Source organism: Erpetoichthys calabaricus, chromosome 1 (genome assembly GCF_900747795.2).
Source record: "Erpetoichthys calabaricus chromosome 1, fErpCal1.3, whole genome shotgun sequence".
In the NCBI taxonomy this organism is placed as follows: Eukaryota; Metazoa; Chordata; class Cladistia; order Polypteriformes; family Polypteridae; genus Erpetoichthys; species Erpetoichthys calabaricus.
The window spans coordinates 311,575,290-311,590,997 of NC_041394.2; the positions used below are offsets into that span (position 1 = coordinate 311,575,290).

Here is a 15,708-nt window from a genome sequence, read left to right on the forward strand (position 1 = left end):
GTGTAATAGGAACCACAGAATATAGAGAAGTGTGTACTTTGCAACAGGTACATATGTCGTAAATGTAGGAAGGATGGTCCTTGGGTGTGGGAACTGTTAACATTTGAATTTGATGATTGTATATAGTATGGAACTGACCTCTCTGTACTATTCTTTCCTCTGTATGTCCTGGAGTACAAAAGAAACACCAGCATGCACCTACTGTAAATGTGGAGACTCGGCAAGATCGGGGAAAAAAGAAACATGGTCACTGATTACAACCACAAGAAGGAATGCAAATGAATATGAATAATATGAATAATGTTGCATCCATGCCACAATGTTTTTCGAAATGTACTATACAGGTCATAAAATGAATTATTTCAAATATCATATATACATATGTCTCAGTGTTTTTGTCAGTGCAACTTTAACATCATGGACCATAAGGTGTATACTAATTCAGCGTGAGCAGGAACACGTAATAAAACTGAATAAAAAATATTCAAGTGACAATGAGATACAAAGAAGGCAGATTCACTAGCGTGTGTGTGTCAGCTTTTATCTCTTCCATTGTCTCAAAATACCACTCACATCTACAGTTCTTTCCAGTTTCAAATAAAAACTAACAGCGTCAGATCTGTGGTGGTGGTGGTGGTTTGGGTTGTAGGGTGATCATGACTGAGAGAATAAAGGTAAAAAAAAAATGCTAACTTCTACAAGTACTTTACACCGGCTGTTACTGACGCAAATCAAATGTATGTTTTATTGTATAATGTTAACAATAAGAGCAGCTCACTATTCAAAACAGTAAATTTGCGAGACACCCAGGATCGATCCCACGGCCTCTTGATTACAAGTCAGCAGTTCTTACCGTCACACCATGGAAGCTTTTGTATTGCACTTCCACCTTTTATGAAAGTGTTTATTTGATATTTGGACTTCAGGCTTCACACATTATACAGTTATTGTCTACATTTTCTCATTTATTACTAAAACATGAAAAACGTTTCTGTTTAACGATGTGTTTACATAGATTGTTGTAGGCATGGAACACACATGAAATGTACCGTATGTATTCCAAATAAGGATCTATTGTTTCCCCACTAAAACTCCAGCACTTTACTCCAAGAAAATCAAGGCTTCAGCTGGGCCCTTTTTGCATTGGTGGGGGAGATGGCATATCAGGCTGCTTGCTCGTTGGGCTTATCAATACATTTACGAGACAAAAGACGCAGACAGAGAGGTGCAAAGGGATGTAAGGTTGGCCGGATTTACAATTTTTTTCGTAGGCTTTGGTAATTCTAGTGTTGAAAGAAAAAAAAACTTTATTCTAAAATTACAGCAATTGCTTTTTAGTTAATGTCAAAACCCTCATGAGATGCAATAGCCTAGTCCCAGTGCTTCTACCATTCCTGGAAACATTACCTGTATTCGTCTTTTGTTACCGTGTCTAGTGCCTCCTGCAATTTTTTTCTGGATTATTAACATGGTACCAAATCATCTTCCCTTCAGTCTCAATTTTAATTTCTGGAACAAAAAACAAAAAGTCACAGGGAGTGAGGCTTGGCGAATACAAAAGGCAAGAAGCAACAACCAAATTGCTTTTTCTCACAAATTCTTTGACTGACGTTGCAGTGTGTGCACATGTGCTGTCATGGGGTACCAGTGTGTTCAGGTGCACTGTCATGGTGCAAAATGCAGTTTTGCTTACGAGTCTTCCCTAGACATTTTTTTTCCTGATGTTTTCCCACAGTTGCCTCAGCAGTTCATTGTAATGTTGCTGATTAACAGACCACTTTGTTCACATGCAAACTCATTAGTAACAAGTCTGTTAATGTTGGAAAATGCAATCATCATTGCCTTGATGTTTGACATGACCCAATGTGCTTTAAAAAAAATCTCTAAAATCAGAAATAATCAATTCAATCTGAGCCCAATGCCACATGTGATACCTAGAGGCATAGTTGATATCTTCACCCTGTTCCTGGTGCTAATTACCAATTTCCGTGCTATTAACTAATTTTTGATCAATTTTGGGAGTTTTTTTGTCCCCCCTCAAAAGATAAGACATTACTAATGTTGCAAATGTCTGTTACTGAAATTAATTATTTGTATTGTATTATTCATATATGACTGCAAAGCTCCTTTTCCAGGAGCCATTAATCCAGTGTCCTTGCAACCTTAGTAATATCCAAACTTTCAAATGCTAGTGTACATATGTTTTACATTATTCTTCATAAACAAAAACTAAACTGTGACAATTCATATAATGGCTACTCTAATAATAATAAAATATCTGATTGTCAAAAAATTAATATTGCATTATCTCTAATTCCATATAAAATATGTTTTTCTACAGATACTCTATTTTTCAAACTTACACTAGGCTCAATGTTCAATTGTATGCATAGCAGATATAAAGTACACACATTTTTCAATGGCACATTAAAAGCATTACATTTGGTTAGACCTTTTTCACAGTTGCAAAATAAAGAATAATTTCTTAGGCTTTAAAGCAAAAGATACATATAAAGATCATTTTTAACAATATGCAAAGCATGATTTCCATTATTATAATTTCATTTACATATTTGAATTTCAATTAAGCATGAAAAGATGATGATATAATAGGGTTGTTAATTTTTAATTTACTTGCAGCATACAGTAAGTAGCATGTCTTGTTTCAGAAGTAAAATTCACATAAGAACAAACACCAGTCAAGTTCTGGGCCTGCAAAACTTTTGTCTTTTAAATTTCCAATTGAAATATTCCTGAACATTTTTGAATAAATATATGGTTATCTCTGCCTTATTTTATTTCATTTTATTAAATATACTTTCACCTTAGAAACCTACTTTATATTGAGACTACTTTGGGTTTAATGGATAAACAGAACTTCAAATAATCTATAATTTACACTTGTTTCTCAAAAACATGTTAGTAATCTTAAAAATCTGCGGGAATTTTTTTGACATTTCACATGCTAATTCATTATTTACACTGTCATAATACAAGTCCAAATTGCAATAGTTTCGAAGATTTTCTTGATTGAAATTAGCACTGATTTAGATAACCACAGCCTGAAGGAATCTAAAGCACATAATTAAATCCATTGGAATTGGTGGTTTAATTTCATTGCCATCAAGGCGAAGGTAACGCAGTCGAGGAGACTTTTCATAGATGTAGTCATCAACGGTCTCAATAGGCAAAGGGCAGATCTTTGTTCCATTAACACCTATAAAAATAAATGACATACAGAAAATAAATTAGTTGTTAGAACTAATCTGGTCATTACTGAACTGGCTGTTGTTGTCTTTATTCTCCACTTATTCTCATTTGCTTTTTAGCAGTCCTTGCCCTCTCAAAGTATGGTTCTCTTGTGCAATATTCTGTTTAAGTAAATTACCTTTAAAGTGTAGAGTGCATAGATAATGGGGATGAGGTGGAGGAGTATTGGAAAGTGGTGGAAGACTTTCTTATATTCTGCAGAGGTTAACCAATTGCAACTGAACAATTGCTAAACTATAGATTTGTTGTTGGACTTCCAACATGCCTATGAGCCCTTTATTTCCATCACCTCGATGGAAGAAAGGAAGGAGAAAGTAGAGCTGATACAGTTGTATAGACACCTGGGATTCCATCTAGGTATATAACATGAACCTTTAGAAGAAAATGCAAGAAAGAGACTTCTTTTTCAGGACACATAGGTCCTTTAATGTGAGAAACTGCTGGGCATGATCTGCTAGTCCACAGTGATCAGTGCAGCATTGTGTGCCGAGGTCTGCAGTAAGTAACACCAGCTCATGGGGTACCAGATACCTTAATAAACTGAGCAGGGTGTCCATTTATTTTAGAGAACTGGCCCTGAACTTTTCAGAGACTGTGCCAGGAAAGAGCATGATGGTAAAATTAGACATATGGTAGTAATAATACTGTCCTTTCTTGTACTTTAGTGCAGCGGCTTTAGCCACCATGGCAATCAAAAAGTCACTAACGGATCTGTTTTAAACAGTTATGAAGTATCTGTTAAAATATTACTTCAAAAAATAAAATAAACACAAGTGATCAAACTGATAATTGAAGGTAGGGAAATGGAGGTGAATTGCTACTTCTGCGCACATCTACTCAGCTGAAAAAATGTCCATATTTCTGGACAGTTCAGTTGTCTCTCACAGTTCAAATATTTGTTGACAATTTGACCCAGTATGAGTGAGGTGTAATTCATCACCCTTAGTATCCCATCCAGGGTTAGGTCCTGCTTTGCATCTGCTTCTCAGATAAGATATGTTTCTTCTGAAATGGTCAAAGAAGTGCAAGAAATGGATGAATGATGTTTTGAGGTTAACTAATAAAAGCATAGTTCAGACTATATATAGTCACTTGTGCAAGGTTTTATGTGTCTCTTACAGGGTCCAATGTGAAAGATACAAGGGGAAAGATTTAAAGGTTGTGCATTACTTAACCTGTTTTCCTGTTCTATCCTCAGCCACAAAAATGCTGCCCTATTAGAAGACCCCTGACGTCAACTCACTGCTCCTCCCTGATGGCCAATTGCTGCCAAAAAATACACTGCCTGCAAAGCAAAAGCATCTTCTACAGATTTGGTCATCTAGTTCATATTTTCAAAAGGGGCTGAAGCCAATAGAAGGCTTTAAGTCTAACAAACTTAAAGTTTGTTAATATTAATAATATTTTGTTAATATTGTTAATATTAATAAGATTGGAAATAAAGTGGCAGAAATGTTTGGGACTCCAAGTTGTCATGATAAATAAAAACTGGTGTGAGTTGAATTTTTTTCCAGATTTTCCCTACCCTGTTGTGAATTTGGAATAAAGTGTGAGTTTGCAAGCATATAAAAGGGGTTCTGTCTGAAATCTTTCAAGCACCACAAAACCAGGGTAGTACTTAATTTAAATTCATGGAATGTATTTACAGTAGTATATCGTAGAAGCAAATGAAACACATTTAGTCTGCATAATTCTTTCAAAAACATAAAAAAGTAATGACTCCATTATATTACACTTATTAAACTAGTTTTTGGAAAACTAAAGTGTGTTCTGTGGGCAAAATATCCATCCTTGAATATGATCACAATGCAAGCCCCCAAACATTTACTCATATTCACCCGCTTGAACTCAGTTTCCCATCACCTTAAAAGCATTTGTTTTGGAAAATAGTAGAAGAGAACATACAAAATGTATAAAGATTATAGTCTACCCAGGAACCAAACCAAACAGTCATGTAAGAGTGTGTTTTCATTGTAAATTATTAGCCTCAGTTTCACAAAATTCAGATCAGACACTTAGCGTAAGCTAAGTGAACAAACGTCCCAATCATAAACATTGTAAAGGCTTAGCAGCTTTGTCACTTGTATGTACTGTTAACTAAAATAGTCTATACTATAATTTTTCTTTGGATTTGAATGATTTTAGGGTTTTCATTCCATACAGCATCTTTGCTTTCAGCCATTTCTTGTTCTTAACTAGTCTGCTAATTATGCACCACACTGCCGAATTTCACAAATAATAGTTTAGAGATAAAAAAAAACAGACAAAAGTAATAGTACAAAAATCTTCCTCCCCTCTCTAAGAATGGGATGGAGTTGTATTTATCATTGTTAGAAAATATCATGGCAGTCAGGCTACTTGAAACTGAAACATAAGATATGCAGTATATATAGTTATTTATAACTAGTTATGTTATATTATCATATCAGAGAGGAATAAAATTATTTCGGTCTGAAAAAATTTAAGTAAATAGATTTTTCATATTGTCGCATTCCACTCTGCCTCTCTGGATGAACCAAGCTGCATTTGAGAGCATAGGAAAGTAGATCAGTCTTACAGATTGTTCTGCTGCCTTTTCTACGATGCGACAGGTGTCCAGGTGCGGCACTGGATGTACTAGCTAGCCAGCCCTGCTCAGTAAAGGGGGAAAGGTGAAAGAGAGGACATCCCCATCAGTCTTGTGACTATGGAGGAAGGACAATGGATGTGAGAAGGATGCCAGAAACAGGACTCCTCACATACTACCTACCCGACCAAATATACAGCAGTTTGTGAGGCTAGAGGACTGTGTGTGTCAGAAATGGTGATGTGTAAGCACCTCAGGGAACTGTCCTGTCCCCCTTTCTGTTTACCCTCTACACAGCAGACTTCCAGTACATTACCACTGCCTGCCATCAACAGAAATTTTGGGATGACTCCTACATCATAGGTTGCATTGATAATGGAGATGAGTCAGGGTAAATGAAGTTTGTGGAAGTCTTTGTCTTATGAAATGAAAAAAAAGAGATAGTGGTGGACTTCCAGTGTCCCAAGGATCCTCTAAGACCAGTCACTATCCAGGGAGAGGATGTGGAAGTGGTGCAGAGCTACAAGTACCTGGGGGTTCGCTTAAACAACGAACTGGACTGCTGTGACAATACAATGGTGCAGACTTTACTTCCTAAGTAGACTGAGGTCTTTGATGTAGGCAGCAAGCTACTGAAAATATTCTATCACATCATAGTAGCCAGTATGTTGTTTTACGCTGCAGTCTCTTGAGGAAGCAACTTGATGTCAAAAGATGCACAATGCCTGAACAAACCTTTCAGGAAAGCCTGCTCCATCACATTGTGAACTCTGGACACACTGGAAGCTGCTGTGAAAACGAGAATGATGGCAAAATTAAATGCCATCATGTAAAATCATCTCCATCCCCTCCAGGATGCACTCTCTTAGAGCACTTCTAGCCACAGGCTCATTCCACCTCAGTGGGCTAAGATGCACCTCTGGGGGTCTTTTCTGCTATTTGCCTTTAGTTGAAGAGCAAATTTAAGATATTTGATTTCTCATACAGTCATATCTTCATCTGACTTAAAAACCTCCTCTTTGTTAACTAGGGAAAGTTTAAGATTAAAGTTGTATGGCTTGAATTGGAAAACTAGGTCTTAAAGCATGGATACACTAAAACATTTGTTACAAGCTCTAGTATTTTGATTTGCTGAGCACCCCACATCGATTACAATATACACTTATAAAACTCCATTTCAGGCTATTAAAAGCACTTAAAATTTCAGAATGGTTTTACAGTATGTGAGCATTTGCAACTTTCTGTGGTAACTCTTTATTGATAACTATAACTGTTTAATCAAGTAACTCATTATTTTTCCATATTTCAAATCACACAATTCTTATACATGAAGGTAGAGGGCCGATGCCAATCAGCATCAAGTTCAAGGCAGGGTATTGTCTTGGAAATGTATTATCCAGTAGTTCAGAAGAAACAGTTATGCACAGAAGCACTGTCTTTTACCAGTTCAGACAATTTACACATTCCAATCAGCTTGACCTGTGAGTTTTTGGAAAGAGATAGTTAAATGAGTAGCGAGAGAAAACCAACATGATTACAGGGAAAACAGGCAAATGACAATAGAAAGAGACGGTAACACTTTAGTTTAGGTACTGCAAAAATGCATCTATTTCTCATTTACTATCATGCAACAAGACCTCATCAAATACTTCTTTTGGTTGTCATAACACTTACAAAGCATCAGTAAAATGTTTATTCATCTCTGTAATGTGCCTTGCTAACAGAACTTCACTTTGGAGAGGTCTGAGGTGGCTTAACTGAGACATGTTTCTCTTGATATTTCATATTTAGTTTTAAGACCTGTAAACCGTTCACATTAACAAGCAATTTTATCATCATGTCAATATGCCACACTACACAGAGATGAATAACCTAAACTGAAGTTTTACAAGTGTTATATAGACCGAAAGAAGCCTTTGGTAAGGTCTTTGTACATACAAGGAAATGAGTTATAGATGCATTTTTGCAGTGCCGAAATTAAAGTGTTACCAAAGTGCTCAAGCTAAGATTTGAACTTGGGAATTTTAAGGCATGTGTCAATGGTATTCAAGACTTTGGCACCGTAATCAATTAATTGATGTATTATTATTCTTGGTCTTTACCTGTCTTTATTTTTTTATGTATAAATAATTTCACAGTCTATTAGAAAGACAATAATTGCAGCTGTTGTAATTTCTGAAATTTATAATTTGCATGTTATTCCTCGTTTAAACTTAAAATAACATACATGGAGGCATTAGAATAAGTTTAAACTTAGAATAACGTACATAGAGACCTCTTACTGTTCACAAATGTTGAATTCATTTAGCAGAAGCAAATTTTCCTAGCGATTAAGAGATATAGTACGTTATTAGAACAACATGACTGTATAATTTATGGGTATGTGAATCAATGCATTTAAAGCTATAAGTGTGGTGAAATACCTCCTGATAGACTTTTTGGGCTATTACTGACAAGCTATTTGTCTGAATAATAATTATGTTTCCTATTACTTGTGGCACGCGGCTGGGGGTGGTATCCAGCTGGGACGCCCAGGAGGACCGGAGGAGAGCTTGCGCCTCCTCCAGGCCATGAGGGGGCAACTGCCCTGGTTGCTTTGGGGGCCATGGGTACAGAGCTTTGAAGCTCAACCCTGTAGGGGCCCGTGGTCACTGCCAGGGGGCGCCCGGATGCCTTGGCAGGCCTGGACCTCAGCACTTCCGCCACAACCGGAAGTGCTGGGGGGAAGAGAAGCAGGGACACCCGGAGTGCTTCTGGGGATGCAGCCGGCACTTCCACCACACTGGGGAGTGTCGGTGGAAGATTGCCAGGAAGCACCTGGAGCACATCCGGGTGGCTATAAAGGGGGCCGCCTCCCTTCATTCGGGGCTAGAGTCGGGTGGAAGAGGACGAGGTCTCTGGAGGAGGCAAGGAGGCAGCCTGAAGAGAGGAAAGACATTGGGAAAGGGCCTGGACTTGTGGGGTGACTGGTGCTATGGCACTGGATTGTGCTTAAGTCACTTGAACTGTAAATAGTGTAAATAAACGTGTGTTGGGTGACATGAACGTGTCCGTCTGTCTGTGTCCGGGCCAGGTTCCACATACTGTACTGAAGATTACAACCTTATACAGTATTTGTGAGGGTTTCTTCCTTCCTCCCTTTGTTTACAAATCAGTGTTTTTAAACTATTTTACTGCTATCATAGATTTTTTTTTCATGTGTTCAAGCAGTGTGATTTGTGTTAATTCTATTGTTGGATGAGGTTGTGTCTTTTTGATGCTTGATGATGCTCACTTTGGCTTTGAAATGGAGAGACTCCCTTTTGGATTCTTACAGAGGTGAGCGTAGGTTTGGCCCCTCTTAGTGATTTTCAGCTGACTCTATGTCTGCCTTTTCGACTCTGATAATGCAGAGTAGTATTTCTAAAAGTCAAGTGCTTGATTACAGATAGGATTTTACAAGTAACTTTTACATGTCACCCTCATTTTCATAATAATAGCTTTCTGTACGTCCTGGAGAATATGTCTTGGCCGACAAAGAGTGTTATGCCACTTACAGCTTGAGAACCATAGCTCTAGTTCTTCAAACCCTCTGAAACAGGGAAAATAAAGTTTTTAAGAAAACAATTAGTCAGTGTATTTTGTGGAATGTTGGGTTGTTTAAGAATAGTCTTTTATTTTTGCACTATTAATCATTAATTAAAATATTTAAAAATGTTATTTCAAGTAATGCAGATAGTTCCAAGACATTGTTTTATAGAAAATGAAATGCTGTCATTTAAGTAGTATAATTATCTCATCATTCAATAAAGATAAGATAGTGGCAATGCCTTGTTTAACTAGAAAATACAAGTTTAAATGTGGTGTCCGAAAAAGTGTATTTTCAGAGTTAAAAAAGAGATGAAAAAAAGTACCACAGAAAGTCAGAAAGAGAAAAATATGACACTGGCAGTGCAAGAGTTATGGCAGTATGGGAACACAAGGTACACCTTAGGTGGTACTCCATGGATATTCTGTGTCCTTCAGAAATGCATTAAGCATTGGCACCAGTGCAAACCGGAGAAAGACATTAACATACAGGCTGTCACAGGACAGTATGAGGTAGGTGATTGAGAAGTCCCTCGTCTAAAAGAGAGAGTGAGGCTAGAGAGAAAATATCAAAGGTAACAAATCCTCATTCATACTCTTGGCTAGAAAATCCCAGAAGGGAATTTTGGGGACCGTCCTATCCCTCTAATATAGCAGTCAGGTTTTTGTGTTTATTAGCTGATTGGTGGCTTTGCATTTGGTTCTAAATGAAGATTGATATGAAAAAACAGAAGTTATTTCATGATGAGGATCGGAGGACCACCAGACCAGATCTGCAAAGAAGGTCAGCTGCAGGTAGGGCGACTCTCCTGTTGCGAAGCCCGATGGGAGAAGCCGGGGAGCCGCCAGGTAAAAAGAAGGCACCAGGCTTTGTTTTGAAAGAGACTGCTTCTAGCCATTGTTTTAACCTCGTTGTTTTTTTAAAGAGTTTTTCTATTGGTTTTTAACCTCCACCTTTCACCTGTTTTTACTGGATTATTTATTTATTGAAGGAATTGAAATGCAATGGGTGGCATGGTGGCGCAGTGGTAGCGATGCTGCCTCGCAGTTAGGAGACCCGGGTTCACTTCCCGGGTCTTCCCGGCATAGAGTTTGCATGTTCTCCCCGTGTCTGCGTGGGTTTCCTCTGGGCGCTCCGGTTTCCTCCCATAGTCCAAAGACATGCAGGTTAGGTGGATTGGCGATTCTAAATTGTCCCTAGTGTGTGCTTGGTGTGTGTGTGTGTGTCCTGCGGTGGGTTGGCACCCTGCCCAGGATTAGTTTCTGCCCTGTGTTGGCTGGGATTGGCTCCAGCAGACCCCCGTGACCCTGTGTTCGGATTCAGTGGGTTGGAAAATGGATGGATGGATGGATTGTAATGCACTGCACTTTTTGTTTGGACACTCATTGCCAAGCTCATCGATGACATTACCGATGGTGTCGGGTTCAGGGCTCCCGGAAGGACGATAGGAGCGTTGAGCTAACCCGCATCATCACAAGGATATAAGAAAAAAACCTGCTTTCAGTTAGGCCTGGAATTAATTTTAAAACCCTCTTTCTTACAAATATAGCTTTAAATGACCTGCTAAAGATTCTAAGGGTTATTAAAACAACAGTTGGAGGCTGAGCTTTAACTCTTTGAGGGCTGAATATTTTTTACCAAAAAACATAGTTTATGAAAAGCAATGGTTTCACACAGAAATCAACATAAAACGTCTGCTGCTGCATGCTGTGGCTGCCAGTTTGCCAAGAATGTGCGGCAGGCTTGCTGCCAGGCTGTCTTTGTGTGGCTGAGGCAGCAGCAGCAGCAGCGGTCACGGTCGCAGTGCATTGCAATCTGATTTCTAGTGCTAGTCCTCCTGGCAAACATTGTCATCACCACGATTACCTTGGGACCAGTCAGCTGAAGCTGGAACCTCACCTTTGTTTTCAATCACTTGTATCAAAATCTGAGTCCGACAAGTCATAGTCCAGTTCAGAGATAATAGGCAAAACTTCGTCCACAGAATATTTTGCTTTACCCATTCGCTTTGATCTCTCATCATTATGTCAGTGCCATTTTTGCCGTTGTTTGTGCCTTACTACTCACACGAGCGCTGGAAATCTTGGTCAAAACCAATAAAGCTAACTTTCCTTCTAGCACCGAGAGTCCAACTGAAACATAACGGTTGGTTTTGTTACCGTTTACAGTTGATTACCATTGTCAACTCCTCTTTTTGACAAAAGTCGACATCAGCCCTGAAAGAGTTAAGGTACGGCTTGTTAAAGCTACAAATAATCTACCTGTTTGTATAAGAGCTGTTTCTTCAGTTTCAGCTTCTAAATCCAGACTGAAGACTCATTACTTTAGTTTAGCATACCCTGACTAGAGCTGCCAATTAGCTGTGCATATTGAAGCTTTTTTGTTAGTCATTAGTATAATATCCATCCATCCATCCATTATCCAACCCGCTATATCCTAACTACAGGGTCACGGGGGTCTGCTGGAGCCAATCCCAGCCAAAACAGGGTGCAAGGCAGGAACAAACCCCGGGCAGGGTGCCCACACACACACACCAGGGACAATTTAGGATCGCCAATGCACCTAACCTGCATGTCTTTGGACTGTGGGAGGAAACCAGAGCACCCGGAGGAAACCCACGCAAACACGGGGAGAACATGCACACTCCACGCAGGGAGGACCCAGGAAGCGAACCCAGGTCTCCTTACTGCGAGGCAGCAGCGCTACCCACTGCGCCACTGTGTCGCCCTTAGTATGATATATATATAAAAATTAATTGGCCATAGCTTGACTATAATATTGATGACTGAGTACTGAGAGGATTCGTTTATGCATCAGTTAGAAAGCTACTTTGTTTTACCCTGTGATTAAACCAAGCTGCTTGGTGAAATTGTATTTTACCTGTGATCTTCTTACCATGCACTAAATCTGCTCTCAGTGAAGACCTGTAGAATAGTAGGTTTGTGGGTAAGCTGCACTGCACTATTTGGACACTGTTTATTTGACTGATTTTAATAAACGCACTTGTTCACTTTTACACCCACCCCTTGTCTGGATGTATGTGTCCTCATTTGCCTGGCTCTACTCAGTTACAGTATCGACAGTGGTGGGTTCAATCGATTCCCAAAGAAGAGTGGGAGCATGGTGCCAACTTGCACTGTCACATTTGGTGGCAGCAGTGGGATCACCATGGTAGTGAGGAACAAAAAACAGAAGGAGAAATAGCAAGTGGGTATGGTGTCAGATTTTGAAAGAACCCATAATTTCCAGCCTGAGGAAGACATTTTAAGAATTGAGCTTTTTCAAGGACATTTATTTATTGATTCTTTTTAATTGTTGTTTTAAATTTTTTATTCTTATTAATGTCCTGATTTTTGAAGATGGTGGTGGGGGGGGGGGGGGGGGGGGTGCTTGAGTTTTTTGTTAGAATGGTAATAGGGTCATACTGCAGAGCTGTCTCACCAGTTGCACTGGGTTGGTTGAGGTGTGGAGACTTCCTGTATTACTGTCTGCTTGAAGGGGGAGGTATATGCAATAGTGGGTCCCCGCCTAAGCAGTATTGCATTATTTGGATACTGTTTATTTTGTTGATTTTAATAAAAGCACTTGTTCACTTTTACACCTACCCCTTGTCTGGATGCATGTGTCCTCATTGACCTGGCTCATCTCGGCTACAGTATCAGTGGTGGCAGGTTTAAGAGGCTCCCAAATAAGAGTGGGAGCATGAAGCCAACCTACACCGTCACAAGACCCACTACAAAACTAAACTGAATTGAATTAAACTGAATTGAAACTGGAACACCTAATGAATCTCCAGCCAGACATCAGGAACATACGCAAATTCTACATGAAGGAAAAGAGATGGGACAATTTTTAAAAAGTTCTCACTATAAAAGCAAAGATTCACAAATGGAATGATGTTGAATTTCCTTTGATGAAAGAAAAAAAAAGCAAAATAATACATTGCATTAACTTACTTCCAATCTTATTGTGGTCAAGATGAAGGTGTTCAAGGCTAGAATGGAAGAGAGGCACCTTTGTGAGCTGGTTGTAAGACAGCTGCAAATCCAGGATGGTTGATACATTAAAGATGTTTTTGGGAAGACCTCCATCCACAAGCTTATTGTGGTTAAGCCGAAGAAATGACACTTTGGGTGTTTCTTTAAAGTAATTATCTGGGATTTTCTCAATGGAGTTGCCATCAAGAAACAACTGTGTAGTTGTGCCAGGTAGACCAGATGGCATTGCCTTCAACCCATTTTTGGACAGATTGATCTGGACAAGGTTCTTGAGACCTTTAAGTGCACGCTCAGTCAGTGCTCCATTCTCAATCTTGTTGCTGTGAAGATCCAAGAGAGTGAGATTCTCCATGCCACTGAAAACACCTTCAGGTATTTTAGTGATTTTATTGCGTGCCATTTTAAGCTGTTCCAAACTATTAGGTAGGCCCGAAGGCACTGCTTCTAGTTGATTGTCTTCCATATACAAGAAGAGAAGGTTTTTCATTTTCTTAAACACATTCTTGTCAATTCCACTGTTAGTGATCTTGTTCCTGTTCAAATTAATCCACTTCAGCTGAGTTGCATTCTTGAAGGCCTTTTCAGAAACAGAGTCAATCAAGTTGTTCTGAAGATACAAGTACCAGGTGTGACTGGGAACATCAGGAATCTGCTTGAGAGATTTATTCTCACAGTATACTGCATTTGGAAAACTAGGTGGACAATGGCATTCCTTTGGGCACTCCTGTATTTGTTGGAGGTATTCGGCATAAGGCATGTCCTGGGTGCAGATGTCTTTCATAAAGAGTAATATGGCCAAGCCTGTTAGAACCTTCATTTTAATGTTCAGCCTGTAACAGAAACATGAAGGCAGCAAGCTGAATGAATTTGTAGAACAAAGACAAAAGAATATTGCATGATCTCTTGATTGTTCACACACATGAATCAAGTTTTTGTTAAAGCAATTTCAGATCACGCCGTTAAATGCATTTGACTGGTATGAATTCAAAGAATAACATAATAACATTCATTAAAGATCACCAGAGATGCAAAAATGCACAATGATATTGAAGTAAGTTAAGAATGGATCTCATAAAAATGAAGGAACAGTGATTAAAGCTGCAGCCTTCCAGCTCCATAGTTTTACTAAATCATCACCTTATGAGCAGTGTGTGTTCTTTTGAACATGTGTGTCTCTTTTGTGTGTTAGTTTGTCTGGCGACAGAATGGCACAGCATCTGCCATTTGTTTCCATCATGCATCCAATGCTGTTGGGACAGATTGTGGTGCTACAAACTTGAATGGATAAGGGAGTTAAAAAATTAATAAACAGTGGAAAAACTAAAACTACATGCCCAAGTCCGGGGGAAACCCACCCAGAGAGGTTAATGTAAGAATGTGCAGACTCCACATATATGATTTGAACCCATAATGCTGTATCTAGGGGCAGCACGGTGGCGCAGTGGTAGTGCTGCTGCCTTGCAGTAAGGAGACCCGGGTTTGGTTGCCGAGTCCTCCCTGCGTGGAGTTTACATGTTCTCCCCGTGTCTGTGTGGGTTTCCTCCCACAGTTCAGACATGCAGGTTAGGTGGATTGGCGATTCTCAATTGGCCCTAGTGTGTGAATGTGTGTGCGTGTGTGTCCTGCAGTGGGTTGGCGCCCTGCCTTGTGCCCTGTGTTGGCTGGGATTGGATCCAGCAGACCCCCGTGACCCTGTGTTTGGATTCAATGGGTTGGGAAATGGATGGATGGATGGATGCTGTATCTATGAGGCAGATGAAACAATTGTATTTCTACCAAAAATTCAAACTCAGGATGTTATTTCTATTGCTAAGGGTTTGTTGTGCCACTGAATAACACAATAACCGAACATTTTAAAAATTGAAATAAAATTATCTATCTAAATTAATAATGACTATTGAGAACGTAAGTTACTCTATTAGTGTCAGCTTTTTGAAGTCCATATCTTGTGTGTGTAAATTATCTAGTGAAAATGTTTTCTTTTTAAAAAATTTTTTTTTATTAATTTTATTGTAATCATTCCATACATATATATCAATTTTTACAAAAAATAGGATTGAAAGCAAATCAAACCCCACCCCTGAGAAGGAGAGCATAGCCAAAGGAGTAATACTTAAGGCTTGTAAACATGCCTAAATTATTGAGCTTAATAGGGCAAAAAAAGATAAATGGAGAAGGAAAAGAAAATTCTTCTTATTCTAAAATATTATTGATTAAATCCTGCCAGGTTTTGAAAAAGTTCTGTATAGATCTCCTAACTGAGAATTAGATTTTTTCCAATTTCAAATAATATAAAACATCGGTTT

At 38.9% G+C, this 15,708-nt stretch overlaps 1 protein-coding gene across 1 annotated transcript in view; it reads right to left on the bottom strand.

Annotated features, from left to right (window-relative positions):
* Positions 1 to 2,074: 2,074 nt before the first annotated feature.
* Positions 2,075 to 15,708, bottom strand: part of kera (keratocan) — a 33,692-nt gene continuing 20,058 nt past the window's right edge. The window contains exons 2-3 of the mRNA XM_028817394.2: positions 13,361 to 14,232; positions 2,075 to 3,217 (exon numbers count right to left, since the gene is read on the bottom strand). Of these exons, the coding sequence (XP_028673227.1) occupies positions 3,048 to 3,217; positions 13,361 to 14,219 (1,029 nt within the window). The 5' untranslated portion in view covers positions 14,220 to 14,232 and the 3' untranslated portion in view covers positions 2,075 to 3,047. The remainder of the gene's footprint in view (positions 3,218 to 13,360; positions 14,233 to 15,708) is intronic.